At 38.1% G+C, this 15,167-nt stretch overlaps 1 protein-coding gene and 1 pseudogene across 10 annotated transcripts in view; one reads left to right on the forward strand and one right to left on the reverse strand.

Moving 5' to 3' along the window:
- The window catches only part of SENP5 (SUMO1/sentrin specific peptidase 5), a 55,345-nt gene that overhangs the window by 30,251 nt on the left and 9,927 nt on the right, over positions 1–15,167 (forward strand). For 7 of the 10 annotated variants that reach the window (XM_023750513.1, XM_006084729.3, XM_006084726.3 and 4 more), the window contains 3 exons: positions 10–148; positions 411–458; positions 2,299–2,376. In XM_023750513.1, the coding sequence (XP_023606281.1) occupies positions 10–148; positions 411–458; positions 2,299–2,376 (265 nt within the window). Of the gene's footprint in view, positions 1–9; positions 149–410; positions 459–2,298; positions 2,377–3,122; positions 3,198–15,167 lie in introns of all 10 variants that reach the window. The other 3 variants (XR_002828207.1, XR_002828208.1, XM_023750514.1) reach the window with 3 other exon arrangements.
- LOC102434887 lies at positions 11,811–13,638 on the reverse strand (annotated as a pseudogene).

The raw sequence follows: 15,167 nt of genomic DNA on the forward strand, positions 1-15,167 counted from the left end.
CTGTTTCAGAAAAACATTTATCAATAGGGAAATAACAAACTATCGGGCCAGACATCAAAAATGCAACTTCCGTGTCTTCTACAATAAGCACATGCTAGATATGGATGATCTGGCGACACTGGATGGTCAGAATTGGCTGAATGACCAGGTTAGTGTATTGTAGGTTCTCATCATGGAAAAGTTGCAGAGGATGTTGGACAACAAAATATAATTAATAACTTCTGGGTTGGCTTCGCAGTTATCTTTTGGAATCAAGGATTCTTTATCCCTTACTGAAGTGACTCATTCTCTAACCCCACTATCCAAAAGGTTTGATTACTGTTAGCAGTATCAATGTGTTATTCATTCTGAGTGGGATGTTCTAAATTGTATAGGGTTAGTAAGCTGGTTTTATGTTGGCTTCTTTATAGGTCATTAATATGTACGGTGAGCTGATAATGGATGCAGTCCCAGACAAAGTAAGTGAAAACTTACTCTTCTTTAGGAGCAAGAGTCCTTGTATATTAAAAAGTGTTGTTTTTAAAAAACAAACACTTTATATAATTATTTGATATCGCTTGGATTTTTTTGAAAAGGATTAATTTTGTCTTGATCAGGTGCTAGGTTTGGGCATACGTTCTACAAAATCACTGCTGCATAAGAAAGTCATGATGCTGGTGTTTTCCTGCTTATTTGTTTCAAAGTAGATATGGTTGTTGGTATCTTTTTTTTTTTTTTTTTAATCCTCACCACAGAGGATATTTTTCCATTGATTTTTAGGGTAAGTAGAAGAGAGAGGGAAAGACAGAGAGAAATATTGATGTGAGAGAAACACACAGATTAGTTGCCTCCTGCAGGGCCTGACCAGGGCGCAGGCCAGGGAGGAGCCTGCAACCAAGGTACATGCCTGTGACCGGAATCAAACCTAGGGCCCTTCCGTCCACAGGCCGATGTTCTATCCACTGAGCCAAACTGGCTAGGGCTGGTTGTTGATATCTTGAGAAGGCTTTTTCTTAGTTGAAGATGCACAAAAGGGACTATTTGCTTTAAGCTTTAAAATTTAACTTAGTTTTACTATCTTTTAAAAAGTGGTAAAGTAGTATTCAGCTTCACTTTATTTTGGATTAATCTTTGATACTCAATTCAAATACAAACTAAATTATAAAATGCCCTTAAGAGCTTAGTTACATATTAAAACTATTCTTAAAATGTAATATATTAATTTCTTTCTGAGTACTCAAATTGCTTAGTGAGCAGCCTTTGATTTCAATGAGCAAAACTTTTCAAAGTACTTTATAAACTTTTGTAAGTCTGATAGTTTAAACAGGTAATGTAATGAATCTCAGATTGCAACACTATTTATGAAAATAGACAAAATGTCATAACTTTCCACTTAAAATCACAAATATGTTAAGTATTTTAAATTAGAATCATAAAGCTAATCTGTCAGATTGCATTCCAGATTCTGACGCATACAAAGTTTGAGACTCACTGCTCTAGAAATAGCTACTGTAAGCTCTTTTAAAAACCAATATCTTAAGCTACATGGTTCTCAAAATATATGTGCATCAGAATCCTCTGAAAAGTTTATAAAACCAGATTGCTGAGCCTCAACCTCAGAGTTTGTGCTTCAGTAGGTCTAGGGTAGAGTCTCAGAATTTACATTTTGGCAAGTTCCAAGGTGATGCTGATAATGCTTGTGTTCTGGTGACCACATCCTGAGAACCTCAACAGGAAGAGAACAATTTTATCATTTCAAGTGAGTCAAAGTTATTGAGGAAACACTTAAGACCACAATTGTTTACTATCTCAGGTGGGCTGATACTAATTTAGAAGCCAGAACTCCGAAGCCATGTATGCAGGACATGATGCTCCATATGACTAGAATAATTCTTTCAGTGCTAGAAATGATTAAGCTATGGCCTTTTTATAGTTGTTATGACAACAAGAATTTCCAAATTCACATTCTTCATATGAGGTTAGTTTTGTAATCCATATCCTTTTAGTTCAAGGATTACCTCATTATACCTCATTCTTTCATAGCCTCTTTTAACTTTATCACCTGATTTGGAGAAATCTGTCAGGTTGCTTGTCTACTTGATTGGATTCAGGTAATCTGTTTACTGTCCATTCCAGTTCTAACTTATGAGAACCATGCAATGTATTTTTTATATTTTGGTTATTATTTTAAAGAAGAAAATTCCCCTCACCTTTTTGTTTATCTTATATTTAAGGATTTTTAAATTTCCTTTTTTTTTAAAGTTAAACCTGGGCACAGTCTAATATAATCTGGGTGCTTGTATTTGATGTCTCTTCTAGGTTCACTTCTTCAACAGCTTTTTTCATAGACAGCTGGTAACCAAAGGATATAATGGAGTAAAAAGATGGACTAAAAAGGTATTCTCTTTATTCTAAATTTGAAATGTAGATGATAATCCACTTTGAGTGGAAGTATAAGAACTTTATTACCAATGTGATGTTAAGTAGAAACAGACTTTAATGTGAAAGTTTTTTATTGTTTCTTTTAAGTCTTGTTCGAAAGATAAGACACTAGTAAAATTGAGTCTATCCACTTGATTGGAATGTGCTATAACAAAGCACTGGGCAGAAAGTTAATGGTTTGTACTACTATTAGCTTAATGTACAACTTGGACAAGACAGTTTGGGCTATAGATTGCTTATTTATCAAAATGATAAATCAGAGTAATCCCTAAAATCACTTTCAATCTTTTTTGAAATATATATATTTTTATTGATTTTAGAGAGGAAGGGAGAGGGAGAGATAGAAACATCAATGATGAGAATCATTGATCAGCTGCCTCCTGCAATACCGCCTGCTGGGCATCAAGCCAGCAACCCTGGCATGTGTCCTGACTGGGAATCGAACTGGCAACCTTTTGATGCAAGGTACGACATCCGACCAACTGAGTCACACTGACCACAGCTATTTTTTGATATTTTGACAAAATTACCAACAAGTTCAAATTTCATAGTCATAAGCCTAGAGCAACAATTTTCAACCTTTTTCATCTCATGGCACACATAAACTAATTACTAAAATTCTGTAGCACACAAAAGAATATGTTATATTTTTTGCCTATCTGATTTTAAAAATAACTATAATTTTGATTCATTAACACCAGATGGCTATTGTTGTGTTGGCTGCTGTCATTTTTTTATTTGACAATCTAGGGGAAAAGAAGTCAGTGCTCTGACTAGTAAGTATTGCATGTTTTAAAAATTCTTGTAGCACACGAATTGAAAATAGCTGGTCTAGAGATACTATAACTTTTTACTTTTTGTTGTTGTTGTTAATCCTCACCCAAGGATATTTTTCCATTCATTTTTAGAGAGAGTGGGAGGGAGAGAGAGAGAAACATCAATGTGAGAGAGACACATCAATTGGTTGCCTCCTGCACATGCTCTGACCTGGCCTTGAATCAGGCCTACAACCCAGATACTTGCCCTTGACCAGGAATCGAACCCGGACCCTTTGGTTCTTGGGTCAATGCTCTAACCACTGAGTAACCAGCCAGGGCATATAACTTTTTACTTTTTATACTGAATGGGTTAGAGAAATTAAGAGTAAATCTTAAGAGTAGATGGAAATAACTTTTTGCAAAGTACAAAAATACCTGATTGAACATTACTATTCAAGGCATCATTAGTAGTGCCAACATATATGGAATATGGTTGAAGAGTGCAAGTCTGAGGAAGTAGATATAATGAATTTAGAAATCAGACCTAGGTTCAGATCATAGTTTAGCCACTTAACTAGTTGTAAGACCTTGGGCAAATTACTTAATTTAAAAAAAATTATTGATTAATTTGAGAGAGAAACATTGGTTTGTTGTTCCACCTATTTATGCATTCATTCATTCATTGATTCTTATATTTGTCCTGACTGGGATCGAACCGGCAACGCTGGTGTATCAGGATGATGCTTTAACCAACAGAGCTACCCAGCCAGAGTAAATTACTTAATTTTTATAAGCTTCAGTTTCCTTATCTGTAAAAAAAGAATATGAATAGTATTTACCTTGTTGTGAGGATAAATGACATAATGCATGTAAACCACTAGGTACATGGTAAACACACAGATAGTCATTATCTATAATAATAAAAAGGTAATATGCTAATTAAACCAGACGTCATTCCAGATGTCTTTCCTGACAAAGCCAGAGAGGGAGGGAAGCCAGCCCGGGTTCCGGGTGCCTGCGGGCAGCTGGAGAAGGGAAGCCTGGGTTCTGGGTGCCGGAGGGAAGCCGGTGCCGGCACCTGGGGGAAAGAAGGCCTACTCTTGCACGAATTTTTGTGCATCAGGCCTTTAGTCTATAATAATAAAAGTGTAATATGCTAATTAGACTGGACAGCCAAAAGACCTTCTGGACGTCATTCCAGACAAACTTCTGGACAAAGCCATTGCGGCGGGGCCAAGGCAGAGGCGGTTAGGGGTGATCAGGCAGGCAAGGCGAGCAGTTAGGGGCCATCAGACAGGCAAGGCAAGCAGTTAGGGGCTATCAGGCAGGCAGGCAGAATGGTTAGGGGCGATCAGGCAGACAGGCAAGTGGTTAGGGGCGATCAGACAGGGAGGCAGAGTGGTTAGGGCTGATCAGGCAGGCAGGCGAGTGGTTAAGAGCGATTAGGCAGGCAGGATATTTTTTCCATTCATTTTTAGAGAGAGTGGGAGGGAGGGAGAGAGAGTGAAGTGGATCTGATCCAGAGATGTAGGGCCTTGAATCTGTGTTTTGAAATTTACCCATAATGTATAGGAATCTATAGAAGGGTTTTAGGTGGGACATCATCCAGTTTGTAGTCTAGCAGCACTGATGAATATGAATGAATGTGGGAGCAAAGTTGATGTGGGTAGAACAGCAGATTGATGGTATTGTTTTTAAAATACATTTTTATTGATTTCAGAGAGGAAGGGAAAGGGAGAGAGATAGAAACATCAATGATGAGAATCATTGATCAAATGATTCTCTGGGGATTGAACCTGCAACCCACACATGTGCTCTTGACCAGAATCGAACCTGGGACCCTTTGATCCGCAGGCCGATGCTCTATCCACTGAGTCAAACCAGCTAGGGCTTGATGGTACTTTGGGATAGAATAGTAGCAGGAGAGATGGGAGATGTACACAAATATGAGTGTGATCTAGGAAGTAAAATTAACAGGATTTGGTGATGGATTGGTTATGGGGATGGAGGAGAGGAAATGTGAAAGGTGACTTCCAAGCGTGTGGCTTATTCCACCGGAATGGGCTATGGTGGTGTTTACATTAGAAAAAATTGAGGACAATTAATAGGGGATTGGTCAAATAAATAATATACATCCATTTAATAGGATGGTACTTAACCCGCAAAAGTTATATAGATAAGGAAAAATGATCATATGTAATGTGGAATAGAGAAAGGTTATAAATAGCATGATAAAATACCCTGGAGGCATTGTGGGTTCAATTCCAGACCACTGCAATAAAGTGAATATCATGATAAAGTGATTCACACTAATTTTGGGGTTTCCCCATGACTGTAAAAGTTATGTTCACATTATACTGTAGTCTGTTAAGTGTACAATATGTCTAAGAAAACAGTACATGTCTTAATTAGAAAACACTTTATTGCTAAAAAATGCTAACCATTCAGGCCTGTTGGGAAATGGCACCAACAGACTTGCTCAATGCAAGGTTGCCACAAGCCTTCAATTTTTTTGTTTGTTTTTTTAAAAAAATATATTTTATTGATTTTTTACAGAGAGGAAGGGAGAGGGATAGAGAGTTAGAAACATCGATGAGAGAGAAACATCGATCAACTGCTTCCTGCACACCCCCTACTGGGGATGTGCCCGCAACCAAGGTACATGCCCTTGACCGGAATCGAACCTGCGACCCTTCAGTCCACAGGCTGACGCTCTATCCACGGAGCCAAACTGGTCAGGGCATAAGCCTTCAATTTGTAAAAAATGCAATATCTGCAAAGCACAGTAAAGTGAAGAGCAATAAAATGAAGTATGCCTGTACATTCATGGAAAAATAAACACGAGAGAAAAGGACTAAAATCAAGTATGCAAGTCATTTCATTAAATAGAATGAATTAAGTTATTCTGTCTTCTGGATCCTTTCAAATTGGATTAAGTCACAAAATTCATTTTTATGCTGTATATAAGAAATAATATGAAAAAGAAAGGTTGAAAATAAAGCAACAGTTAAAGAGGTAGAAGGCAAATGCAAATCAGAAGAAGGAAGTCACACACACATAAAAAAAGAACTAGCAGTATTAATAACATTTGAGGTAGAATTTAAGGTGAAAAGTAAACTATGATAATTTCAATATATAGAAACGTAAAGATTGATAAAATAATGATAGCGGGAGACCTCTTTCATGGTTGGACAAATCTAATAGATTAAAAAAAGATCATAAAAAAAAAGAATACAACCAATATATTTGGTTTAATAGATATATACTAGATCTTTATACCTCTCAAAAAGAAAATATACATTTATTCCTTTAAGAAACATTTGTAAAAATTGATTGTATACTTGGCAACAAAGTACATATATTATTTATTTTTTAAAATATATTTTATTGATTTTTTACAGAGAGGAAGGGAGAGGGATAGAGAGTTAGAAACATTGATCAGCTACCTCCTGCACACTCCCCACTGGGTACATGCCCTTGACCAGAATCGAACCTGGGACCCTTGAGTCCAGAGGCTGACGCTCTATCCACTGAGCCAAACCGGTTAGAGCTACATATATTATTTCTTGATCACAATTCAATCTAATTAAAATAAATAAAAAGTGGTTTAAATCTTAATAATTTGAAGATTTTATAGATACACACGTTACTAGATATAACCCTTGGGTCCAAAAGAAAATAAAAAAGTAACTTATATACAAACTGTCTAGAAAGGGATGGAAAGGGAAGTACATCTTACCAACTACTATGAAAAGCTGTTTTGAGAAAGTTAATGGCCACAAATGCCTTTATTATTAAGGAAAAAATGAAAAATAGAAGAATTAAGTAAAATTAAATTACAGAATGACTAAGGATTTAAATGCAACAAAAATGAAATAGTGAAAGTAAGAAGAGAATCCATAAGAGAATTTTTAAAAAACAATGTCAGGATAGTGAAGTCTATTCTCTATACAACTTAAAACTCAGATGCTATAAACAAAATTAATTCAACTACATAAAAAGAAAAATAATTTTGCATTTAAAAATAGGAGCCATGTAAAAGGACAAATAAACTGGGACAAATATTTGTAATTCATATCACAAAACTAATTTTCTTTTTGTCTTTATTGATTTTAGAGAGAGAGAGGAAGGGGAAGAGAAAAAGATAAATTTGTTGTGGTACTTATTTATGCATTCATTGGTTGATTCTTGTATGTGCCCTGACCAAAGATCAAATCCCCAACCTTGGCATATTGGGATGATGCTCTAACCAACTAAGCTACCTGGCCAAGGCCACAGAACTAATTTTCTTAATGTATAAAGGGCTTTTTCTACAAATTAATAAGAAAAAGACCCCACAAACAGTAGAAAAATGGGTAAGGATATAATTGAAAGGTTTAAAGTAAAGAAAAGCTTATCATTGGGTTCTGGATATAAGTCTTCTGTCAGATCTATGTTTTGTGATTGTTTTCTTTTAGTCTGGCTTTTTATTTTTTTAACCATGTCTTTTGATGAATAGAGATTATAAATATTGATGAAACCTAATTTACCATACTTTTTTCTTTTATAGTTCTTGATTTGTATAACCGATCTAAAGAAATATTTGCCTCTGATGTTTTCTTTTGATAGCGTTATAGTTTTTAGGTTTTATATTTACATCTCTGATATATCTAAATTTTTGTGTAAGACATGAGGTAGAGATCAAGGTTCTCCTCCCCTAACGCCCCCCCCCCCCCCCATATGAACATCCAGTTGTTCCAATGTCATTTGCTGAAAAGACTTCTCTTTCCCAGTTTAATTGCTTTGGCAACTTCGTAGAAAATCAATTGATCATATATATGTGGGTCTATTTCTGGACTTTATGTTCTCTTACATTAATCTCTTTATTTGTTCTTATGCTTATATCATTATATTATGCTAATATAATGTTCTTTGCATAAATATTAGAATCATTTTGTCAATCTCTGTTTTTGGTGTGTGTTTTTTTAATTTGCTGAGTTATTATTGGTATTGTATTTACTTTGTATGTTCATTTGTGGAGAATGGCTACCTTGACAATATCAAATCTTCCAAACCATGAACTGGCATATTTTTCATTTGTTTGGGACTTTAATTTTTCTCAGCAATATTTTGTAATTATTTTTTTCTTTTATCTTATTTAATTCTCTCCTGAGGATATGTATATATTTTTTGAGGACATATTTTTATTGATGAGAGAGAGTGAGAGACATACATATGAGAGAGAAACATCGATTTGTTGCCTCCCATATGCGAGGGGATTGAACCTGCAACCTGGTTATGTGCCCTGGGCCTTTTGGTGTATAGGATGATGCTCCAACCAACTGAGCCACCCAGCCAGGACTGTTTTGTAATTCTTAGTGTGCAGGTCTTGTACATGTTTTTAAAATGTATCCCTAAGCATTTATATTTCTGAAACTGCTATAAACAGAATTTTTAAATTTTTATCTTTCAATTGTGTGCTGTTAGTATGCAGAAAAACAGTTGATTTCTATATGTTGAGCTTATATCCAGTGACCTTGCCAAACTCACTCACTGGTTCTAGGAGGTGTTTTTTGTGGATTCTGTGGGATGTTCATAGGAAGTAATGTTTGTAAGTAGTGACTTTTCTTTCTTTCTTTCCAAACTGTATGTCATTTTTTTCTTGCCTTATTGCTAGGACTTCTAGTACACTGTTGAATCGAAGTAATGAAAGAGGACATCTTTGCCTTGTTCTCAATCTTAGGAGGAAAGCATTGAGTCATCCACTAATAGTTACAATGTCAGCTGTAGGTTTTTTTGTAGGTGCTCTTTATTAAGATAAGGAAGTTTTCTTCAATTCATAGTTTGCTGACAGTTTTTAATTATAAAATGGATGTGGAGTTTTATCAAATAGTTTTCCTGCATCTGAAGAGATAATTTTATGGTGTCTTGTCTTTAATTTTTATTTTTTTAAGATGCACACATTTATACCTCTTTAATGTGGTTCATATACATTTAGACTCTTTTCTATGTACGTGGATGCATCTATTTTTGTAATGGGACTCAGACTGAAGGAGCAGCACCTAATCTTAGGACATTCCAATCTCAGGGCCACATGATAGCTCTTGAAGCTTCAGCTTGGTCATGACATAACTTCAGTTCTGTTTACAGTACATTGATTAAAGCAAATCATGTAACAGGAATACATTTCTCCCCCTGCGAGGGTCACTTGCAGCCACATGGCAATAGGCAGTTCTGTATAATTCTTTTATAGGGAGGACTACAAATAATTGGGATCAATACAATCTAGGGAGACAAAAATATACATATGGAATAAACTCAGTATTTTATTCTTTTTTAAAATATATTTTTGGGATCAATACAATCTGCCACAGACATTTAAAAAAATATATAGTTGGCATCCATAAAGAGGGAATATGCAAATTGACTGTCACTCCACCACAAAGATGGCGGCGCCCACAGCAGAGGCAGGTGTTTCCGTAACACAAGATGGCTGCGCCCACAGTGGAGGCCAAGTTCCCATAACGAGCCTTAACGAGCAATCAGCAGGGACCTGAGGCTGTGCCCCCCCCTCTGTCCCCGTGGGGCTTGACAGGGACCTCAGGCCACACCCCCCCACCCTGGCGCCAGGCGGGAGGACCTCAGACCGCGCCCCCTGCCGGTAGGGCTTGACGGGAGACCTCAGGCCACGCCCCCCCACCCGGCAGGGCTTGACAGGGGACCTTAGGCCGTGCCCCCTGCCCTGCGCCAGGCTGGGGGACCTCAGGTCGTGCTCCCCGCCCGGCGGGGCTTGACAGGGGACCTCAGACTTCGCGCCCCGCCCCCCCGCCCCAGCACTGGGCCAGGGGACCTGAGGCTGCGCCCCTCGCCCCGCCTGAGGCCGCACCCTCTGCCCAGCGGGGCTTTACAAGGGTGGGACCGGCTGAGTCTGGATCTAGCCCAATGGGGGGCCAGCCGGGTCTGGGTCTCACATGATTTTGAGGTGCACATGGGTGGGCGGGGACTTGACTCTGGGTCCCATGGTGTGCTCCAGATTCTGACAGGAGGAAGATTTTCATATACATTTTACTAATTTTCTTTCATCTCTGACACTTCTATTATAGAGAAAGGGCAAATAGCAATATTAAAATATTTCCTCTAATTAATTCCCTTTTAATGTGCACGAATTTTGTGCACCGGGCCACTAGTACAATATTATATTTGTTTCAGGTGTACAACATAGTGATTCAATATTTATATACCTTATGAAGTGATCACCATGATAAATCTAGAAAACATCTGTTGCTATACTTAGTTATGATACTAGAGGCCCGGTGCATGAAATTCATGCATGGAAGGGGTGTGTCCCTCAGCCCAGCCTGCACCCTCTCCAATCTGGGACCCTGAGAGGGATGTCCGACTGCCGGACATCCCTCTCACAATCCAGGACTGCTGGCTCCCAACCACTCGCCTGCCTGCCGGCCTGATTGCCCCTAACTGCTTCTGCCTGCCAGCCTGATCACCTCCTAACCACTCCCTTGCCAGCCTGATCGATGCCTAACTGCTCCCCTGCCAGCCTGATTGCCCCTAACTGCCCTCCCCTGCAGGCTTGATCACCCACAACTGCCCTCCCCTGCCGGCTTGTGTCCACATGGTGGTGGCCATCTTTGACCACATGGGGGTGGCCATCTTGTGTTGGAGTGATAGTCAGTTTGCATATTACCTCTTTATTAGATAGGATAATTGACTCTGTTCTCTGTGCTGTACATTATACACCTGTGACTTATTTTATAACTGGCAATTTGTACTTCTTAATCCCCTTCACCTTTTTTGCTCATCCCTCTACCCCCACCCCACTCCTCTCTCTGGAAACCATCAGTTTATTCTATGTAACTGTGAGTTTGTTTAGTTTTTGTTTGTTCATTTGTTTTATTTTTTAAAGTCCCCATATAAGTGTAATCACACAGTATTTGTCATTTTCTGTCCAGCTTATTTCATTTAGCATTATACCCTCTAGGTTCATCTATGTTATCATAAATGGTAAGATTTCTTTTTCTTTTCTTTTTTTCTTAGTGGCTGAATAACATTCCAGTGTGTGTATATGTGTGTGTGTGTATCACATCATCTTTATCGATGGACACCTAGGTTGCTTCCATATTTTACCTATTATAAGTAATGCGGCAGTGAACATAGGTGTGCGTATGTCTTTTTGAATTAGTGTTTTCAGTTTCTTTAGATAAATTCCCATAAGTGGAATTGTTGGGTCACATGGTGGTTCTATTTTTAAATGTTTGCGGAATCTCCATACTGTTTTCTATAGTAGCTGTACCAGATTACAATCCCCCCAACAGTGCACTAGGGTTTCCTTTTATCTACATCCTCATCAATATTTAGTCTTTTCTTTTTTACTTTATTAAAATACTGAGTTTAGCCCTAGCTGGTTTGGCTTAGCTCATCGGCCTACAGACTGAAGGGTTCCGGGTTCATTTCTGGTCAAGGGCACATGCCTGGGTTGCTGGCTTGATCCCCAGTAGGGGGTGTGTAGGAGGCAGCTGATCAATGATTCTCTCTCATAATTGATGTTTCTATCTCTCTGTCCCTCTCCTTTCCTCTCTGAAATCAATAAAAATATATTTAAAAAATAAAATACTGAGTTTATTTCATGTGTATGTTTTTGTCTCCCCACCATTTCCATTTGTCTGACCTTCACTACTACTATGTCCTATTGTAACATTTCATACATAGTTAAAACCAAGCAAAGGGTGGAGTTTCACTTTAAAACGAATCAGGCAATTTGGACAACACATTCTTGGCAATGGAACCTGGACAACATTTATCAGACAGGGTAGGGAAAGTTCTCACTCTTCATTATGAAAAGGACAGCCAGATATCAATTGTTACAGAAATGAAATAAGACGGAAAATTTTAACAAACTGTTTAAACTATTCTCTTAAAGAAACGTCCTCCACTGCCAGAGACCTTGACTAGCCTCCTGGTCAGTCATCTGGAAGCAATTCACATCACTGATGCACTTGGCTTCCACTTTGGGAAGAGAACCACCTTTTTCTATTTGCTGGTATTTTTGCTTTAATATCATCTACAGAACTCGGTCCTTTTAGTGTTTTAGGATTTTTCCCCGTTTTTTTGAAGGATTCTTGACCTTTTGATCTTGGTGTTGATGGCTTTAAGTCTTTTCCATTATGGTTTGATTTTTGGCTGGAGTATCTCATATAGATTTCTTTACTGGAGTTTTTTCTTCAGCTTCCTCATCCTCAAAATCATCATCCTCGTCTTAATCATCCTCATCTTCATCAGCAGCAACTTTTACCTTTTTTCTGTGGAACCTTGCTACCACTTCCAGGGGCAGAACGCTTAGCAGACGTACTTAGGAGTTTCATTTCCTCCTCCTCTCATCTTCTGACTGCTTCTTCCTCCACAGCTACTGAGTGCTCTCCACTAATACTTATAGGCCCTGAACCACACTTCAGCCATAAGACAATTGTTACTTTAATTGGACTGCCTTCATAATTCATTATCTGCTTCAACAATGTGCAATTCATCCTTTGCACCAGCCCCTAAACTGACAGTTCTTAAAGATAATCGTTGCTCATTTTTATCATTCTCCATCTTTTTTTTTTTTAAATATATCTTTATTGATTTCAGAGAGGAAGGGAGAGGGAAAGAGAGATAGAAACATCAATGATGAGAGAGAACCATTGATTGGCTGCCTCCTGCACATCCCCCACTGGGGATAAAGCCCAAAACCCAGGCATGTGCCCTTGGCTAGAATCGAACCTGGGACCCTTCAGTCCGCAGGCCGACGCTCTATCCACTGAGCCAAACCAGCTAGGGCTCATTCTCCATCTTGAAATGATAACCTTTGTTGGTCTTTTTAAGTTTTATTTTAAAAATTGACTTTAGAGAGAGAGAGGAAGGGAGAGGGAGAGAGAGAGAAACATCGATGAGTTGCCTCCCATACGCACCCGGACCAGAGATTGTACCCACAACCTGGGTATGTGCCCTACCAGGAATGAACTGGCAACCGTTCAGTGCACAAGACAACACTCAACCAACTGAGCCCACCAGCCAGGGCCCTTAGTCGGTCTTTAGTTAAAAACTGAAAAGATAGTCCGGGGGCCTCAGGAGGCTTATGTCCATGTCCATTGAATCCTCCATGGGGTGGTGGCATGCAATTAGGTGGGAGAAAAGGCGGACAGACAGATAGCAACAACCACTTTTCTGCAGAATAGATGTGCAGGACAGAATCGCACCAGGGAAAAGCAGCACCACTCTGTTGTCTTTTTGATAATAGTCATTCTAACAGGTATGAGGTGTGATTTCATGGTTTTGATTTGTATTTCTCTGTAGAATGATGTGGAGCATCTTTCCATGTGTCTGTTGGCCATCTGTTTATCATCTTTGGAGAACTGTCTATTCAGGTCCTCTGCCCATTTTAAATTGGATTCTTTGTGTTTTTGATGTTAAATTGAGTTTTTTATATATTTTGGATATTAATCCCTTATTAGACATATCATTTGAAAATTATCTTCTCCCATTCAGTAGGTTGTCTTTTGGTTTTGTTGGGTTTTTTTGTTCTGTCAAACCTTTTTAGTTTAATGTAGTCCCATTTGTTTATTTTTGCTGCTGTTTGCCTAAGGAGACATATCCAAAAAAATATTGCTAACACTATATCCAAAAAAAATATTGCTAAGACTGATGCCAAAGAGTTTATTGCTTATGCTTTTTTCTAGGAGTTTTATAGTTTTGGGTCTTACATGTAAGTCTTTAATCTATTTTGAGTTTATTTTTTACATACATAGTGTAAAAAGTGGTCTGGTTTTCAATTTTTGTAAGTATCTATTCAGTTTTCCAACATCATTTATTGAAGAGACTGTCATTTCCCCATAGTATATTCCCCTTTGTCATAGATTAATTGGCCATATAGGTGTGAATTTATTTCTGGGCTCTCTGTTATATTCCATTGACCTATGTATCTGTTCTTGTGCCAGTACATACTATTTTGATTATTGTGGCTTTGTAGTATAATTTAAAATCAAGGAGCATGATATCTCTAATTTTGTTTTCTTCCTCGAGATTTCTTTGGCTATTCAGGGTCTTTGTGATATAAAATTTAATATTATTTGTTCTAGTTCTATGAAAAATGCATTGGTATTTTAAAAATATATTGATATCAGAGAGGGAGAGGGAGAGAGAGATAGAAACATCAGTGATGAGAGAGATTCATCAATTGGCTGCCTCCTGCATGCCCCCACTAGGGATTTAGCCCACAACCCAGGCATATGCCCTGACTGGGAATTGAACCCTGACCTCCTGATTCATAGGTCAGCATGCAACCACTGAGCCACACCAGCCAGGCAATTTATTTTTTAAAGAACCAGCTCTTAGTTTCATTAATCTTGCTGCTGTTTTTTAAGTCTCTGTTTTATTTATTTCCACTCTGGTCTTCATTATTTTCTTTCTCCCACTTTGTCTTTGTTTGCTCTTATTTTTCTAGGTCCTTCAGATGTAAGGTTAGATTGTTTGAGATTTTTCTTGTTTCTTGAGGTACGCCTGTATCAGTATAAACTTTCTTCTTAGAACTGCCTTTGCTATATTACATAGATTTTGGAATGTGTGTTTCCATTTTAATTTGTCTCAAGATATATTTTTAATTCCTCTTTAATTTCTTTTTATACTCATTGGTGGTTTAATGGCATTTTTAAAAATATTTTTTTATTGAATTCAGAGAGGAAAGGAGAGGGAGAGAGAGATAGACACATCAGTGATGAGAAAGAATCATTGATCAGCTGCCTCCTGCATGTCCCCTACTGGGGACCAGCCTGCAACCCGGGCATGTGCCCCCACCGGGAATTGAACTGTCACCCCTGGTTCATAGGTCGACACTCAACCACTGAGCCACACCAGCCAGGCTAATAGCATGTTTTTTAGCCTCCATGTGTTTATGTGTTTTTTCCAGTTTTTGTCTTATAATTGTTTTCTAGATCCATAGCATTATGGTAGAAAACAGTG

This window comes from Myotis lucifugus, unplaced genomic scaffold, assembly GCF_000147115.1.
Source record: "Myotis lucifugus unplaced genomic scaffold, Myoluc2.0 scaffold_14, whole genome shotgun sequence".
Taxonomy (NCBI): domain Eukaryota; kingdom Metazoa; phylum Chordata; class Mammalia; order Chiroptera; family Vespertilionidae; genus Myotis; species Myotis lucifugus.